Source organism: Ambystoma mexicanum, chromosome 3p, assembly GCF_040938575.1.
Source record: "Ambystoma mexicanum isolate Mex_15411 chromosome 3p, UKY_AmexF1_1, whole genome shotgun sequence".
NCBI lineage: Eukaryota > Metazoa > Chordata > Amphibia > Caudata > Ambystomatidae > Ambystoma > Ambystoma mexicanum.
Genome location: NC_090925.1, coordinates 107,176,742 through 107,191,437, shown reverse-complemented (window position 1 = coordinate 107,191,437; position 14,696 = coordinate 107,176,742). Strand labels below are relative to the sequence as shown.

The window sequence follows — 14,696 nt, the reverse complement described above, 5'->3', positions numbered from 1 at the left end:
CATTGTCTCCCCATCCTTATAGTTGAGGATTTTAGCAATGATGGGCCTGAGGGGTGCACCCGGTGGTGACTTCTTTATTAGAGATCGGTACGCATGCTCTACTGTGAAGCCTTGCATGAGGTTCCCTAGTCCTAGTTCTTGCAGCAGTACGTTTTTCACGTAGTTAGTGGGGTTGGTGCCCTCCATACCTTCAGGCAGTCAGAGAATCCTAATCTTGTTTCTTCTTGCTCGCCCTTCTGCGTCCTCAGCCCTGTCCTCAAAAAATTTTACCTTCTGCTGCAATATTTTAACTTCCGATATTGCCTTAGAGATCTCGTTAGTGTTGTCTGTGACCTGTGTTTCCAGCTGTCCTGTGCATTCCGCTAATGCATGCACGTCCTGCCGCAGTAAACCCACGTCCACCATTGCTGCGTCTATTTTCGTTTTCAGCGCTGTCTTCAGTGCTGCTATTATACAAACAAGGAGCTGACCTCATCCCGGTAAAAATAATCTTCTTATTATAACACACACTATTTCTTCCCGTGTGGTACTCTGCGAGCAGAAGGCTTAAGACTACTTCAGAATGTTGAACCCAAATACTCTGGATATCTGATTAATTTGATATCCCAGGCTACCCCGAAGCATCCAGTGTTGCTGCCTTGGAGCGAAAGACAATACATAAAGGAAAATACTGTAATAGCTCAGTGGCTATTTATTAGTTTTACAGTTGTTGTCTAACAAATGAACATGATCTCTTCAGTGCTGCTATTGCAGCGAGTATCTGTTGGTTCCATTTGTCTAGCGTATCTTCTGTGTTTTCAGTCGGTGCTAGCGATGTTTCTCCTCTTGGGCTGTCTTGGCCTTAAGTGATAGCTTTTATGATAGTCTGCTTTCCTTTTGTCTTACTACCTTTAGATGCCATTTGCACCACCCGTCTTACTTTTTGCTTGGTTACTTCCTGCTTGTTTGGCTGTTTCTTGGCTTAATTCTGCAACAGGGGTGTTGGGAGTATTAGCGTGGCTCGGGCTGGCTTATCTGCATGTCGGGTTTACTTCTAGGTTATTGGTGCAGTACCTATGTGTAAGTGCTGTCTGTGCAGCCTTGTCTCTATTGGTGGTTCTTGCGCTTCTCCACGTATCCTGGCTCTTGTTACAACCTGCGCTTTAGTGTGCGCTTCCTTGTGGAGTCTTGTGTTGTACCCAGGGGTTTACTATGTGCATGCTCTTGGTGCTGTCTCGGGTTTGTCCTTTGGATCATGCTTCATGAACTCTGTGGGGTGGGGTCTTATTGGGGTATCAGTGTAGGGCAGATTGGACTATCTGCTTGCAGGTTTCCCACACTGCTTGCCAGACCGGCACTAGTGCCTCAGCGCTGTCTGTGCCTCTGTGTCACAGTTGCTCCTCTTCAGACGTTGGGTATGCTTGGGCGCTGTTTCCCCTCGGTCAGTTACAAGTACACTGCTGTGCTCTCCGGCATCGCACACCAGACTTTGTGTTTCACAGTTAGCTGCTCTGGGGTGTTGCCGGCATTATTCTCTCTCCAGTCGCCATCTTAGTTGCATCCCCATTCTTCCATGTTTTGGAGAATGTGCGTTGTACTGCACATTTTGAAGTGGCATGGATCCTGTTTCAGCACGTCCTTATGGTCTCAAGACACTATGCTAGTTGTAGTTTTGGATGGCTTTATTTTCACAGCATATTTGGTGGATCTATATCGGATCAGGCAGGCGCTTCGGTGCAGCAGGTTTTGTGTTAAAGTGGGTCTGAGCCCGGGCAGATGAGCACCCAAGAATTTGTACATGTGAAATCCTACAAAGAAAGGAACTTTGATGTTTGTCGTGTTGCATCAGGCCCTCTGAAATAAGAGACTTTGAATAACAAAGAGATTTTGGCACAGAAGGCCCGGATGTTGTAGTCTTGAACTGCATCCTCGTGCTAGAGAAGCCAAAGACTGTGCTAAGCTCGAGTGTGCCGCCTTGTCTCATGCTGAAAACATGGGGAAGGGAATCGAACGGCTTGAATATCCTGACATATCATTTCTTGAACACTTTCCTTTTGCATAAAATTTCTTCCCCACACCATTTGTATTTAGAGGTAAGGATTGGCAATAGGTTTATTAGTATAGGCCCTTTTATTTGGACAGACTCGACTAGGACTGCGTTATTATTTGATGGTCGTAGCTTTCTCCCATATTTAGATTTAGGATTAGATAGGTGTTTTTCAAACCCAATTCAAGTTCAACAAACACCCTAGAATTGTGATCACTTGTGTCTGTCTTACTGTTTGATACCATGCCTTCCTTACACTGGTCTCTAAATATTAATGAAGAACCCGAAGGATGGAGGACTGCCCTCTATAATGAACAAGAACATCTGGGCCCTACAGGAGCAATGAAAAGGGTAGAAGATGCAAGGCCAAAATTAGAAGAGCTGGTTTGGTGGCAGAATAATCATTTAAAGAGTTTTCAGTGCTGAACACATGATGGGTTAACCCAGACCAGTGTCTCCTAAGCGTATCCACTCGGGAGCTCAGACCCGCTTCCATAAAGGAGGCATAACAGTCCTACATTTGAAACATAACAAGAAGACTTCAAGATTCATGTCCCACTCATGAGATGCCTGCAGAGAGCATCTACCCCATGCATATTTTTCCTTTTAGCTGGATAGTGCAACGAAAAACCGTCCCAGATGTGGGTTAATGGAAGACACTTGGTTCAGATAGAACATAGAAGAACGTGGCCTGCAGAGAGTTAAACTAGGCTTACCTGGTGAAGAATAATGAAGATTGTAAAGCCAGAAAACATCCCTTGCATTCCCAAAGATCAATGTGCATTTCATGACAAGAGCCAAACCTATACATGTTCTGGTTCTGAGAGTCTGATGACAGAAATATGTATCACTGGTTGTGGAAAGGTGCAATCATTCATAATAATGGCCTACCAATGCTACTATGCATTCTAGAACCTATTTCCATCTTGGGCAGCTTCCAATAAAGCGCAAAGGGCCACTCAATAACTCTTATTTTCGGTTTGGCCAGAGGACCAGCAGGACCAGAGAAGCCATGAGGTCAAAGACTATTTAAAAACACCAGTGTACTGTGGTGTGTTTCAAGAAGGGAGAAACATAACCCATTGAAGCAGAAACCCTCTTTGTAACCCTCTTTGTAACCATCCACTATGTCTCCCCTGAATGTGATCCTTTGTTTTTCGAATATCAGCCTGGCCTTTGACTGACTGATAGAAAGGCTTTGACCTCCTAGGACATGAAGTTGAGTTGCCACTGGATAAAGGACACTTGAAGGCAATTTATTCCAGAGAGAAGCCTTTTGTAGTCAGCATGTTGCGCTCCTATGGCCAACCCAAGATCCAGTTTCTAGTTAACATTTTTGCCAGAATCTGAGTCAGAGTTGCCAGAATTATAAAACTGCTGCAGCGTCTAAAGATCTCATATCTGCAGGACCACCTGAATGTTTAGGCACAATTTAGAGTAATGCTCCTGTTCATCTCATCTTTCATAACTTGATTCATTAAATCCACGAGAATGTTTTTGCATCACTTCAACAATACTGTAGAGGTTCGGTCATTATTGAAAAAGAGTGCAGGGTTGAAGTAAAGGCAAGATAACATCCCATTTCCTGTGTTGTATCAATTAATGAACAGATGGGGACACTCTTTCTCCTACTGGTAAATGGTTACCCCAAAAGAAAACAAATCTGAAGGGCGATGACTATTGCCGTCTACCACTGGGGCAGGCAATATCCCCTCCAAAAAGCCAATCTTCCATTTTGCACGAGTCTCTGGCTGTTTAGGAATAGGAAGTCTTATTTGTTGCGGTTCTCAGGCTTGGACTTAGAAATTGTTCTTGCTTGAAAGCCTAATTGGGCTGGCAAACTTGATGATTTTGACGATACCCCTGTTTTGCACACTTGTACAACTTTGTATATGGTGCTAACAGTGTACTTTAACAAAAGAAAGACTAGACAAATGCACATCGGCTCTCTTTCAATTGTATTATAACTGCCAGAGGAAGGGGCTTCCGTGGTATTGAAAGATAACAGCCAACATGAGCTACCCTAATAAAGTTATCAATCCTGGTAGAACGTGTGTTACTTTCTTCTTTGTTTAAATAAAAAGCTGTAAGTTCCATCTGCCTAAGACCTTTTTCCAACCACATTTCTAGCATGTGATTGCCAAGTATTTGCAATTTGCAGAGGCCCTGTGCAAGTCAAGCAAAAGCAAATCTATAGGATGGACATCCTGCAGAAGTGAACCATTTGGAGGGCTAAAGACAAGTTCTGATTTGTGCTATTTGAACGTCTAAAAAAAGACAAAGAATGCTGCCTTACTTTGTACACAATGTATCAGAAAAGTTACTCACTGTATTGACACTGGTACTCTTAGTCCATAGTCTCCTTTCCTCCATAGTCATGGGCCATCCCTCTGAACGGGGGACGTGACCGGAGCGTGGTGCAAAACAGACTTTAGAATCTTGGATGAGGCACAATCTGCCACACCCTGCAAAGTAACTCCTTTGCGTGCCCTGCCCAACTGTCAGTCCCTTTATCCAGTCAGACTTGGTTACTTTCTTAAGGGGAAGGTGGAGGGTGGAGGAAAGGGGTCTATGGACTAAGAGTACCAGTGTTCCTGCGATGGGTAACATTTCCATACTCTTACCTCCTGATTCCCCTTTCCTCCATAATCATGAGTGTATACTCAATGCATTCCAGAACCTGAAGAAATGGTAGGTTGACACCTTAGTGTCCGAAAAGGTTCTTTAGAATACCCTGCCTGAAAGCAGCATCACCCCTGGAACTAAGGTCCAGTGAATAATGTTTGCAGAAAGAATGCAATGAAGCTCAATTGCTGCCTTGAAAATTTCCAGAAGGGGTACATGCCTCTGGTAAGCTACTGACGCAGCCTTCCCACTCACCAAGCCAGCATGAAGCCCATTTGGGTCCCTTTTATTTGGTGATTTGTATGCTTCCAGAATCGTGGACACCATCCAATGTGCAACAGAGGCTATGGAAGCAGGTCCCATTATTTTAATCTTGACGTGGAGGCCTGTGTCGTCTACTTGTCCGAGGCGTAAGCCTGGGTATTCACCTTGCAGACTTTTGTGTGCACCACGCTCTGCTCCGCTTAGCGCAACCTCCTGCCCTAGGGGCATCTTATGTGCTCCTGTTTGTACGGGCGAGGCTGCCTTGCCTCGATGTGGTCAGGTCTAATGTCCCTCCTGTGCTTATTAAACGCACAGGGTTAGCCGTTTACCAGCTCTCTCACCCGGAGCAAACTACCTCCCATGCTCAAACCGTGATGCTAGTAGATGCTTCCTAAGTGCCAAAGCTGCTGAGACAACAGGAGAATGTACTGGTGGGTTTGGGCATCGGGTGTGGCTAGAGGTCCTACGCTACCAGGTGTCTAACTCCTCCTGAACCGCTGGGCCGGAGCCTGTGGACTACAACTACTGGTTGTTGTTGTAGTCCACGTACTGACGTCCGGTATTGGCCTAGTGCTATCTGCTTGCCCTAGTAAATACTGGTTCACTTGCCTGTAGTCTTCTGTTGACGAAGTCCTTGTCTTCCTCGTTTGAGTTTTCCAAATGTTGCTTCCCAGAATTCACATAGGCTTCTAAGAGACTGCTGCGAAACGAAGAAGCATGCATCACAAGAATGCCACAAGTGTCCTGCCTCCAAACAAAATAAACAAAAAACGTCTGCAAAGGAAAAGAACTGCAGGCACTTACTGCACCATTGGACACATGCAAGATTTTGAAGACTGCGTTGCAACACACTCCGTCCCCGTCCCGAGGGATGTCACATGACTATCGATGAAAAGGGACGGGGTCTAAGAGTATTTTGCTTACTAGACCTAGTGTATAAAGGAATTGGGAGTGAACGATCCATTGCGGGCAAAAGATTAGGTGGTGATCACTAAGGCTTTGATATTTTCACAACAAGATTACTGTAACTGAAACAGGAACCATAAAAAAGGTTCTAAGAATTTCATGGGATCCAGAATCACACGAAGAGGTCATACAAAACTAAATCAGTCTGTTGTGCCAAATTTAGATGCAAGGGACATCTGGGGAAAATCATTAGGGTCCAAATCCCCCATCACATAATATGCTCAGTCCAATTAAACGAACACAGGGATAATATCATCAGGAGTCCTTAAGAGCTGCGAAATGTCCAAAAGGCAACATGTAAACCACGCAACAAAATAAATAAATACGAAAGATATTTCACCTGTGCTTCGAACAAAACAAAAAATAGGGGCCTAGGAAATGATTTGGGACTGGATGATTGAGCCAAAATAGTAGCATAATGTTATAAAATCTTAGAACCACAGACCTCACTTACATTTGGGAGGAATGCCACATCCAATAGGGACTGTTGCAACGACCAAAAGCCTGTTGTGAGGAGGACAGTCTAAAACTGAAAAGGTGAACCATAGAGAATAGGTATCATTTTCCCTCACAGGCGTGTTTAGCAGTTTCCCTGAAAAGCCATTAGAGCAGGAAGAGCACAAGATAATAATGGGATCTGTTGTTTTTGGTGCGGAAGACTGAGGCCAATCATTGTTAGAAATGGTCTTCTTAAAATGAATTTTTAGAAGAATTCAAGAGAGAAACCACTACTGAAAATGGTACCACTTACCAAGGTTTGCTCTTTCTCTAATGCATTTTGTGAAGTTTCTTAATGTACGACTAGGGTGAAGCAGGCTCATGAACTTAAAACAGACTCCTTACCTTTGTCCCATTTGGTAGCCTTCTTGGATGGACGGAGAAGGGTCTGGTCCTTTTTAAGAGAGTTTTTGTCTTGGGGTGTAACTGCCGCGTACCGGAGCCCTGGATGGAGCTTAGCTCAACCTTGGGATGAAACGATTGGCAGGAGCTTGATCCACCAGGGGCTCTCTTACATGGAGAGGGTACTGAATGGAGGGAACCCGTCCTAAACTGGTAGCTGAGTGTCCAAAGCTGGGGCTGCTAGCCTGAACACCACTACCTAGAAATGTTGGCAAATGCTGTCCAGCACCTTCATGGGGATATGGGACAATGATCGACTTGTCACAAAGTCAGGTGTTGCTTGTTGTAATGGCCCCTTCTTCATCCATAGATGAATGGTGTAAAGACTGGAGTGGGTACCTGTACTTCTGACCTCTATGTGGTAGGGTAAAGGCAAAGAACACACCAGAAAGGATCTCAATTTGGTATAAGTGCCACACCACCTGCACACATATTGGGTGCTCACACGCACCTTATGACTCTCTCTCTCTCTTGAACTACGGTTCCCGAGGGCATTCAACCTACCAGCGCCTTGAGATCATACCAATGGTACATAAGGCGCTATATAAATGCAAAGTAACATAACATAACGTGGCAAGCAGCCAGGCTTAAGCTTTCAGGAGGTGATGCAGGCAGGTTCTCAAGTACAGTGTTTCCCCAAAGCCCCCACAAAGGAATCTCCACACACTATGTTAGGTGATAACACAGTTTCTTTATATAAAATAAGGCTCCTACCTCTACCAAATGTACATATAAATAATAACACTTTGTACTTGGAATACTTATTCAAAGAATGGCAAATATATGCACTCTATGTGGTACCACACATTACTTAAATCTAGTAATAGATGCACAAACTGCAGACCATTTTAAATAGGCAGGTGGATTCTTAAGTTAGCTGTAACAACATAGAATAGTAAAGAAAGGCAGGTTAGTTGTGAACAGTGGCAGATAATTCTGAGTGAGGACTATTTTCTAAAATAGCTAATAAAGAATAAATATGAATGAGAGGCAAAAAGCATCTAAAAGGTGTACAAAAAAAGCAGAGCTAGGTTCATATGTTTGGGGACAAAAAGAAGACATAGGATCCAGGGTGCGTGAACGGAAGCTGCTACACAGGGAGGAACACAGGTATGATATTATCCTTTTAATTGTTTTACATTTTCTTTGCCTGCACCCAGCAACTCTGGGTTCTGTCCGGTGAGAAAAAGTGGTTAGGGGTGACAGCAAGGATGTCCTTTCAAATGTTCTTAGGCAGTTTGGGACCTTCCGCAGCTCCGGGTGTCCAGCACCACTATGCCAGGGTACCCCCTCTTCTGGGCGGTAGATTGCAACGGCTTCCAGCAGTCACAAAATGCACCTCTGGACTTCTCTGGCTCGAGATGTCCGGCATTCCTCTTCTGGACTTCGAAGACCCCTTCTCTGCATGGCAGGCACAAAGGACTAGCTTCCAGGATACTTTGATGAAGAGCAGCAGCTTTGCACGATGGTCCCTTGTAGCTCGGGGAGAGGTCTCCTTCGCATATCTTCTCTGGATCAGTCCTTTGGATTACATTGAAGAAATGCAGCTGCAGACGTCTTCAGCTGGGCTTCAAGGAACAGATTCTTCTTGCTTCAGCTTCTGAACAAATTGGTAAGTTAGAGGTCCCCAGATATACGCATCTGTCCCTCATTCACTCTGGCCGAGCCAGGCTAAGTCAACCAATCACACAGAAGGGCTCACAGGCATTCAGGCCATTCACTCCACCCAGACACCCATAACAAAAGATATGGATTGGGGCAAGTACCCAGCCTTTCAGCACACTACACTGCATTCATGTCAGTTTCAGTCAGGGCTGTCTCATTCATTGTGTCACACACACAGAAACCAGACACCCACAACAGAGAATGTGAGTTCACTCCCAACTCCATTCACAACACAACACATGGGTAGTGCCCTAAAATGGCCGTGCTGCAAGATTTTCTCGTTGTCCTTTGGCCATATTGAAGTTTGGCCTTCTTCCTGCCCTCTCCTGTGAAGGCTCCAGTCAGTCTGGCAGAAGGCAGCCCCAAAACCAAAACCATATATGGTATTTCCACCAAACAGTGAGTCAGGGGGAAAGGGAACAACTGAGACATATATGGTGTTTCTACCCAATAGCCATTCAGGAGGAAGGGACAGAGTCAGGGCTTCCCAGGACTTTGAGAAACACGGTAAAAGGCAATAGAAACCAAGAGGCCACATGGGCCATCTTGCCTTCTATCAGGAATCCATTGATTCCTATGGCAGGGCCTGGGTGTCCCAAAAATGGTGGACACTCAGAGCCACTGCCAAGTCAGCATGTAGCTGCCACCAGCCCATACCCTGCTCTGTGGGTAACACACAGGTGCCCAAAACACACATACGGGATACAAGGGTGTAACCCCAGCCATGGCTGCCACAAGGGTATCCAATGGGTGTTGTTCACCAAAAGACAAAATGAAGAGCTGCACTGCCAGCAGACCAGGATGGACCTCAGTGGCAGAAGGTATAGAGAAACCACACATAGAGAAGTGGTAGGACATGGACTGAAGGCCCTATCCCTCGATAAGGCATTTCCAGCATCACAAGTTGCATGCTACTTTATTGACAATGGGGATGAGAAGTCATCTGATACCAAGGCAGGAGATACATACTCAATATTGGTCAGCAGTTGCACATTTTCTCCCATAACCAATGCATTGTTCAAAATTTCTGTGCAAACAGAGAAGGAGGTAGGGCAAGGACGATTTTATTTTTTAAAATAGCTAATAAAGAGTACATGTGAATGAGAGGCAAAAAGCATCTAAAAGGTGTACAAAAAAGAAGCGCTCGGTTCATATGTTTGGGGACGAAAAGTAGACAGAGGATCCAGAGTGTGTGAACGGAAGCTGCTACACAGGGAGGAACACAGGTATGATGTTATCCTTTTAATTTTTTTACATTTTCTTTTTAAAGAGAAAGCATACAGCACAGCCAGAGAGAAAGACTCATGTGTATAGTCCTGTGTTATAATTTAACTCAGTCTAGGTTCTACCTAGCACTTATATCCAGGATTCCTAATTTTTGACTTCGTGCCTTCTTAACATGTGACCCAAGATCTTCTAGGGCATGTAGAGCAGTATCGTGCAGGGATTGAGATTACAGTTGGATAAGCAGGAGCTGAAAGTAGTTCCTGAATTCAGCATTATGCAGTGACCAGGAGCTAACACAGGGGAAGGAGGAGCTAGTACATAGTGTTTTGCAAATGTAACTTCCACATAAGATACAAACATTTCCTTTCGTCTGATGTGTTTGACCCACTTATACATTAAAGGTTATATAGATGTGTTATTATGTTTATTTATACATTGTCCCAAATGCAATGAGTTGAAATTTGCATATGTGTGTTTGTTCGCCATGGTAGATTTTGATATCAAGCTAACCTGGCCCTTCTAGGCTACATGCACCAGCTAAATAGCACCCAGCTCTTCTCAGCTCTTCTGCCTTGCCAATTGCACTCCTTCACTCATTAAGATGTGCAATGGTGGTTCTTTTACCCTTCTAACACATTAGAGCTCCAAAACGATAATTATCATCGCAAACTGTTTCTTTGAACAACGTATTCTGTTCCTGCATGCTGTGCTTCCACATAGGAACCAGGGTTCTACGGAAGGCAGTAACTACAATGGAAGGGGCATTTCTGTCGATAGAAAAACCACCTCAATATGCTTCTACACTCGACCCGATGCATTGAGGTTCTCACCCACCTCTGGGTCTTCCCGCAGGCTCTGTATCCTCTTGCACACACGCTCCTTCCTCAGGGTTCACACTCAGTGAGAATATAGCTGTGATCACTGGATCTCCTGAGACAAAGAAAACCACATGCTTTATCTGGGAACCTGTGGTAAAACGGTAATTGTTCACAAATCTGAAGTCAGCCTTTAAACTGATGTAACAATTCAATCCAGAATCAGGCATTTTAACTCTATCCAATATCACGTTAATTCTCCTAAATAATGTAATACAGAGTTTTGAAAGATTCTTTCACAGAGAGCCACTTTCCCACATTATGATAAAGTAAATATCATAAGTTAACCACCCTATCTAACAGTTTATATAGTCTTTTTGATATGTCTCCTCCATTCACGATGTGTTGGCAGCATGCCAGACTATACCAAAACTATGCCGTGGCAGGGACCAAGGCAAATATGGGTGCCCAATGAGCCTCTGCACTACACACTTATCAGCAGGATGGCATCTTAGCCAGGACAGTGGGGATCAACGGGACATGCTTTTGGAAAGCAACTGAAGTAGATACCAGCAGATGAAATCAATTATGAAAGTGTAATTGACTGGTACGGCGTTGTTACATCGCCAGTATATTGTTGGATGAATTTTTTGCTGAAACATGTTCAATGAAAAAACTCATAGGAAAATATGGGGCTTGGAGGGAGGTGGGTCATAAGGGCTGGGGGGGATGGAGAATATGGAATAAATTATAGGAGAGCCCCAAATATATATATAAAAACATTTGATTGCTGACCCCATAGATGTACCCGACGCTGGTCTATAATAGGCATTCTGGTATCTAAAGTAGTTATTGAATAGAATCGGATTCACAATTCTAGCACAAATTGTGTATTTCCTCTCACAGTTTCAGAGTTAAGCAGAAGACAATCTATGGCTTCCAACCCATCATTATGCGGGATCGATGTATATAGACTGCACACATCCAAAGAGAATAATATGCACGCTGGTGACAATGCCATTAAGGAAGTCTGTAGTGTACCGGAAGAATGGGGATGCAACTAAGTCGCCATCTTAGTTGCATCCCCATTCTTCCGTGTTTTGGAGAATGTGCGTTGTACTGCACATTTTGAAGTGGCATGGATCCTGTTTCAGCACGTCCTTATGGTCTCAGACACTACGCTAGTTGTAGTTTTGGATGGCTTTATTTTCACAGCATATTTGGTGGATCTATGTCGGATCAGGCAGGCGCTTCGGTGCAGCAGGTTTTGTGTTAAAGTGGGTCTGAGCCCGGGCAGATGAGCACCCAAGAATTTGTACATGTGAAATCCTACAAAGAAAGGAACTTTGATGTTTGTCGTGTTGCATCAGGCCCTCTGAAATAAGAGACTTTGAATAAGGTAAGTGGGAATTCTCTGCACTAGAGGTTGGAGTAGTTTATCTACATAAATAGCAAGGGTGTCAAACACACTGTAGGTGCCAGCCACAATGGGTATAAATTGAGTTTTTTTGTGGTTTTTATGTATTTTAGGTAACCCGTAGAACATGGGGGTGATGGGGAATCGATTGATCGGCTAGTGCTTAGTTTTCAAATTGATCCGATTGTACTCAAACGCTCTCTCAACTGTCTTACAGATCAATGTCTTAATTTCATTGATAGGGTCATGGTCCAACCTAATGTATGTAGATTCATCATTCAGTAATGCTAGACAACTTTTATCATAGAAAGATGTGTCCATTACGATGATAGCCCCTCCTTAGTCCGCTGGTTTTATCGTGAATTCTTCATCTCTAGACAGTATTTCCTTTTGTTCTAGTTGTCTATTTTTGATGCTCTACGGGGTGGTTCGCTGGTTGTTAATCTTACCTAGTTCTGATGTCACTTTCTTTTCAAACAGATTCAATAGCAAGTTTTGTATGTGTGGGTCAAAGTCACTCCTTGCCCTCATTTCCAGTCTATCTTCCACCACAGGCTGATTCTCCATTGGAGGTTGAATTTCAAAAAAGTTCTTAAGTCTGATTTTACGTAACAATTTACGGAAGCAGATTTTCTCTTCAAAAAGCGTGGTGTTACAGGTGGGTACAAATCCCTTTCTTTCTATATTTTGAACACATGGATACATCTGGCTGGCTCTTTGGAATGCGTCTTGGATGATTGGTTTTTCCTAAATCCTACTGGATATATGAATTATATATATTTCTTGCATGTTCAATACATTAATATATGGGCCTGAAACAAAATATTCTAGCTTTTGATTGATTTGTACTTACCAATAGAGTTTGTTTTGGTATTTTTCTATAGTTTGACTTGCTCTTGAAGAAGGGGTATTGACCCCGAAACGCGTCGAGACAGAGTTGGTTTGTCTGACCCTCAGAAGACATTGAATCATCAATTTCCTTAGTCAGCCAAATGCTGTCTCAGCTCAGGAGAGCAGGCATAAAAAAAAACTCCATCAAAAACAGATTTCTCATTCCTTAAACCCTTAACCCAACCATCTAAGTTTTTTAAACATTCACACACCCAGGTAACCCAAGGGGCACCATCAGTCTTTTTGAGGGTCCTAAACCTCTTAAGGTACTGGGAAGGAGTTTTCCCAAATCTAGCTATCAAAGCTAGCTTCACATTTTCATACTCCAATCTTTCAAGTTCCCCCACCTCCATTACAGCATCAGTTGCAACCTGGGGGAGCCTAGACAAAAGCCAAGGAATCAACTGATACCCTGTGAAACCCTGAATCCCATAGTTATATTCAAAAGCACCCAACCACTCCAAAATATCAATTTTCACATCATACATACTCCCTGCTTCTTTAGGTATGCAAAGTCTCTTTGGACTGGAAGACCTAGAAGACTCTAGGATAGAAACATTTTCAGGAGGCAATTTCTTCATTTCAAGAGCATGTTGCATTTCCATTTCCCCTAGTTTGATGTCCTGATGTTTGGTTTCAGCATGGATTTGTAGTCTTTTGAATTCTAACTCAAGTATCATTTTCTTGGGGGGGGGTGCTAGAGAGCCCACGACCAAGATGGCTGGGTTTGTGTGGGCTCTCCGTAGCCCGACATCAGTGGAGGACGAAATCTGACCCTCTGGGGCCAAAAACTGCAGCAGACTAGTGGGAAGAGCTGCGGGAGATCCGAGGCAGCAGTGGACGCAGTTTGGACATCTGGTGCGGCTGTTTCCGGGAAGAAGTGGAAGTGGCCTGTGTGATCAGGGAGGCGGCCGGGAAGTGGTGGCACGGCTGGAGGACCGGGTCCGGCGGTGCGGCTCGGCTCTGTTCTGGCCTGAGTGCTTGTGCGCCGCTGGATCAGTGCAGCAGCGGTGTAAGGAGATGAAGAGGCGGCTGCACCCAGCAGCCTGGCGAAGAAAGACAGTGGAGCGGAGGAAGAGCAAGTGGAGCTCTCCGGGGATAGAGACTTGCCTTGACGGTGAGTCGGAGTGCTGCGGGGCTTGGGAGAAGCGCCTCCTCCCACCCGCCCTCCGGTGCGGATGGCGGTCAGCTGCGGGTCCAGGACAGTGTGGCTGTTGAGAAGGGAGGTGAGGAGGAGGTCATGGCCAGCAGGTCGGTGAGGAAAACCGGCGGTGCGGGGGAGAGCGAGTGGAGTTTTGCAGGAGTTCTGCCCTGGCAGCGAGGAGGAGGAGGGGCGTGGGGCAGGTGAGAAGCAACCCCTCCCCCTGCCCTCCGGTGCTGAAAGTGGCCAGCTGTGGGCTCCGAAGGAGCGCAGGGGAGCGGTGCGCCATACCGTCAGAGGAGCAGTGAGGGGCTGGGCAGCCTCGGGCCGGTGGGGTGGAGGAGCGAGGTGGTCTCAGGTACTGGAGACGGCGGGGGCCCAGGTGCCCGAGGGAATCAGGAGGACTCTGACAGTACGGGGGGCCAGGGTGAGAGGGCCAGCTGGCTCAGGAATATCTATTGCTGGAACGGAACAGAGCATAGGTCCCCTGCACCTGACCAAACGGCCCCTCTGAGGCCTAGAAACTAACTGTGCTTCGGGGGGGTCAGCCTGCTGATGCCGGCAGTGCAGCGCCTGGACACTGGAGGCCCTCTGAAATCACGGAACACTGTGGCCGGCTACACCCGGGGGAAGGGTGGCAAGTAGTCAGTGCAGAAATTGTACTGCGTGCTGGAGAGCGCGAGGGGCCCGCAGTCCAGGATAGCAGACCTGAGGGGCCACAGACCGGGGGGGGCAGGCGGATGTTGAATGATAGGGGAC

General features: G+C 45.4%; 1 protein-coding gene across 4 annotated transcripts in view; it reads right to left on the bottom strand.

Annotated features, from left to right (window-relative positions):
• The window catches only part of LOC138580132 (zinc finger protein 25-like), a 340,122-nt gene that overhangs the window by 101,553 nt on the left and 223,873 nt on the right, over positions 1-14,696 (bottom strand). For 3 of the 4 annotated variants that reach the window (XM_069650436.1, XM_069650438.1, XM_069650439.1), the window contains one exon: positions 10,508-10,603. The exons of the other annotated variant lie outside the window; for it this stretch is intronic. In XM_069650436.1, coding sequence (XP_069506537.1) covers positions 10,508-10,603 — 96 coding nt within the window. The remainder of the gene's footprint in view (positions 1-10,507; positions 10,604-14,696) is intronic. 4 annotated transcript variants of the gene reach the window in all.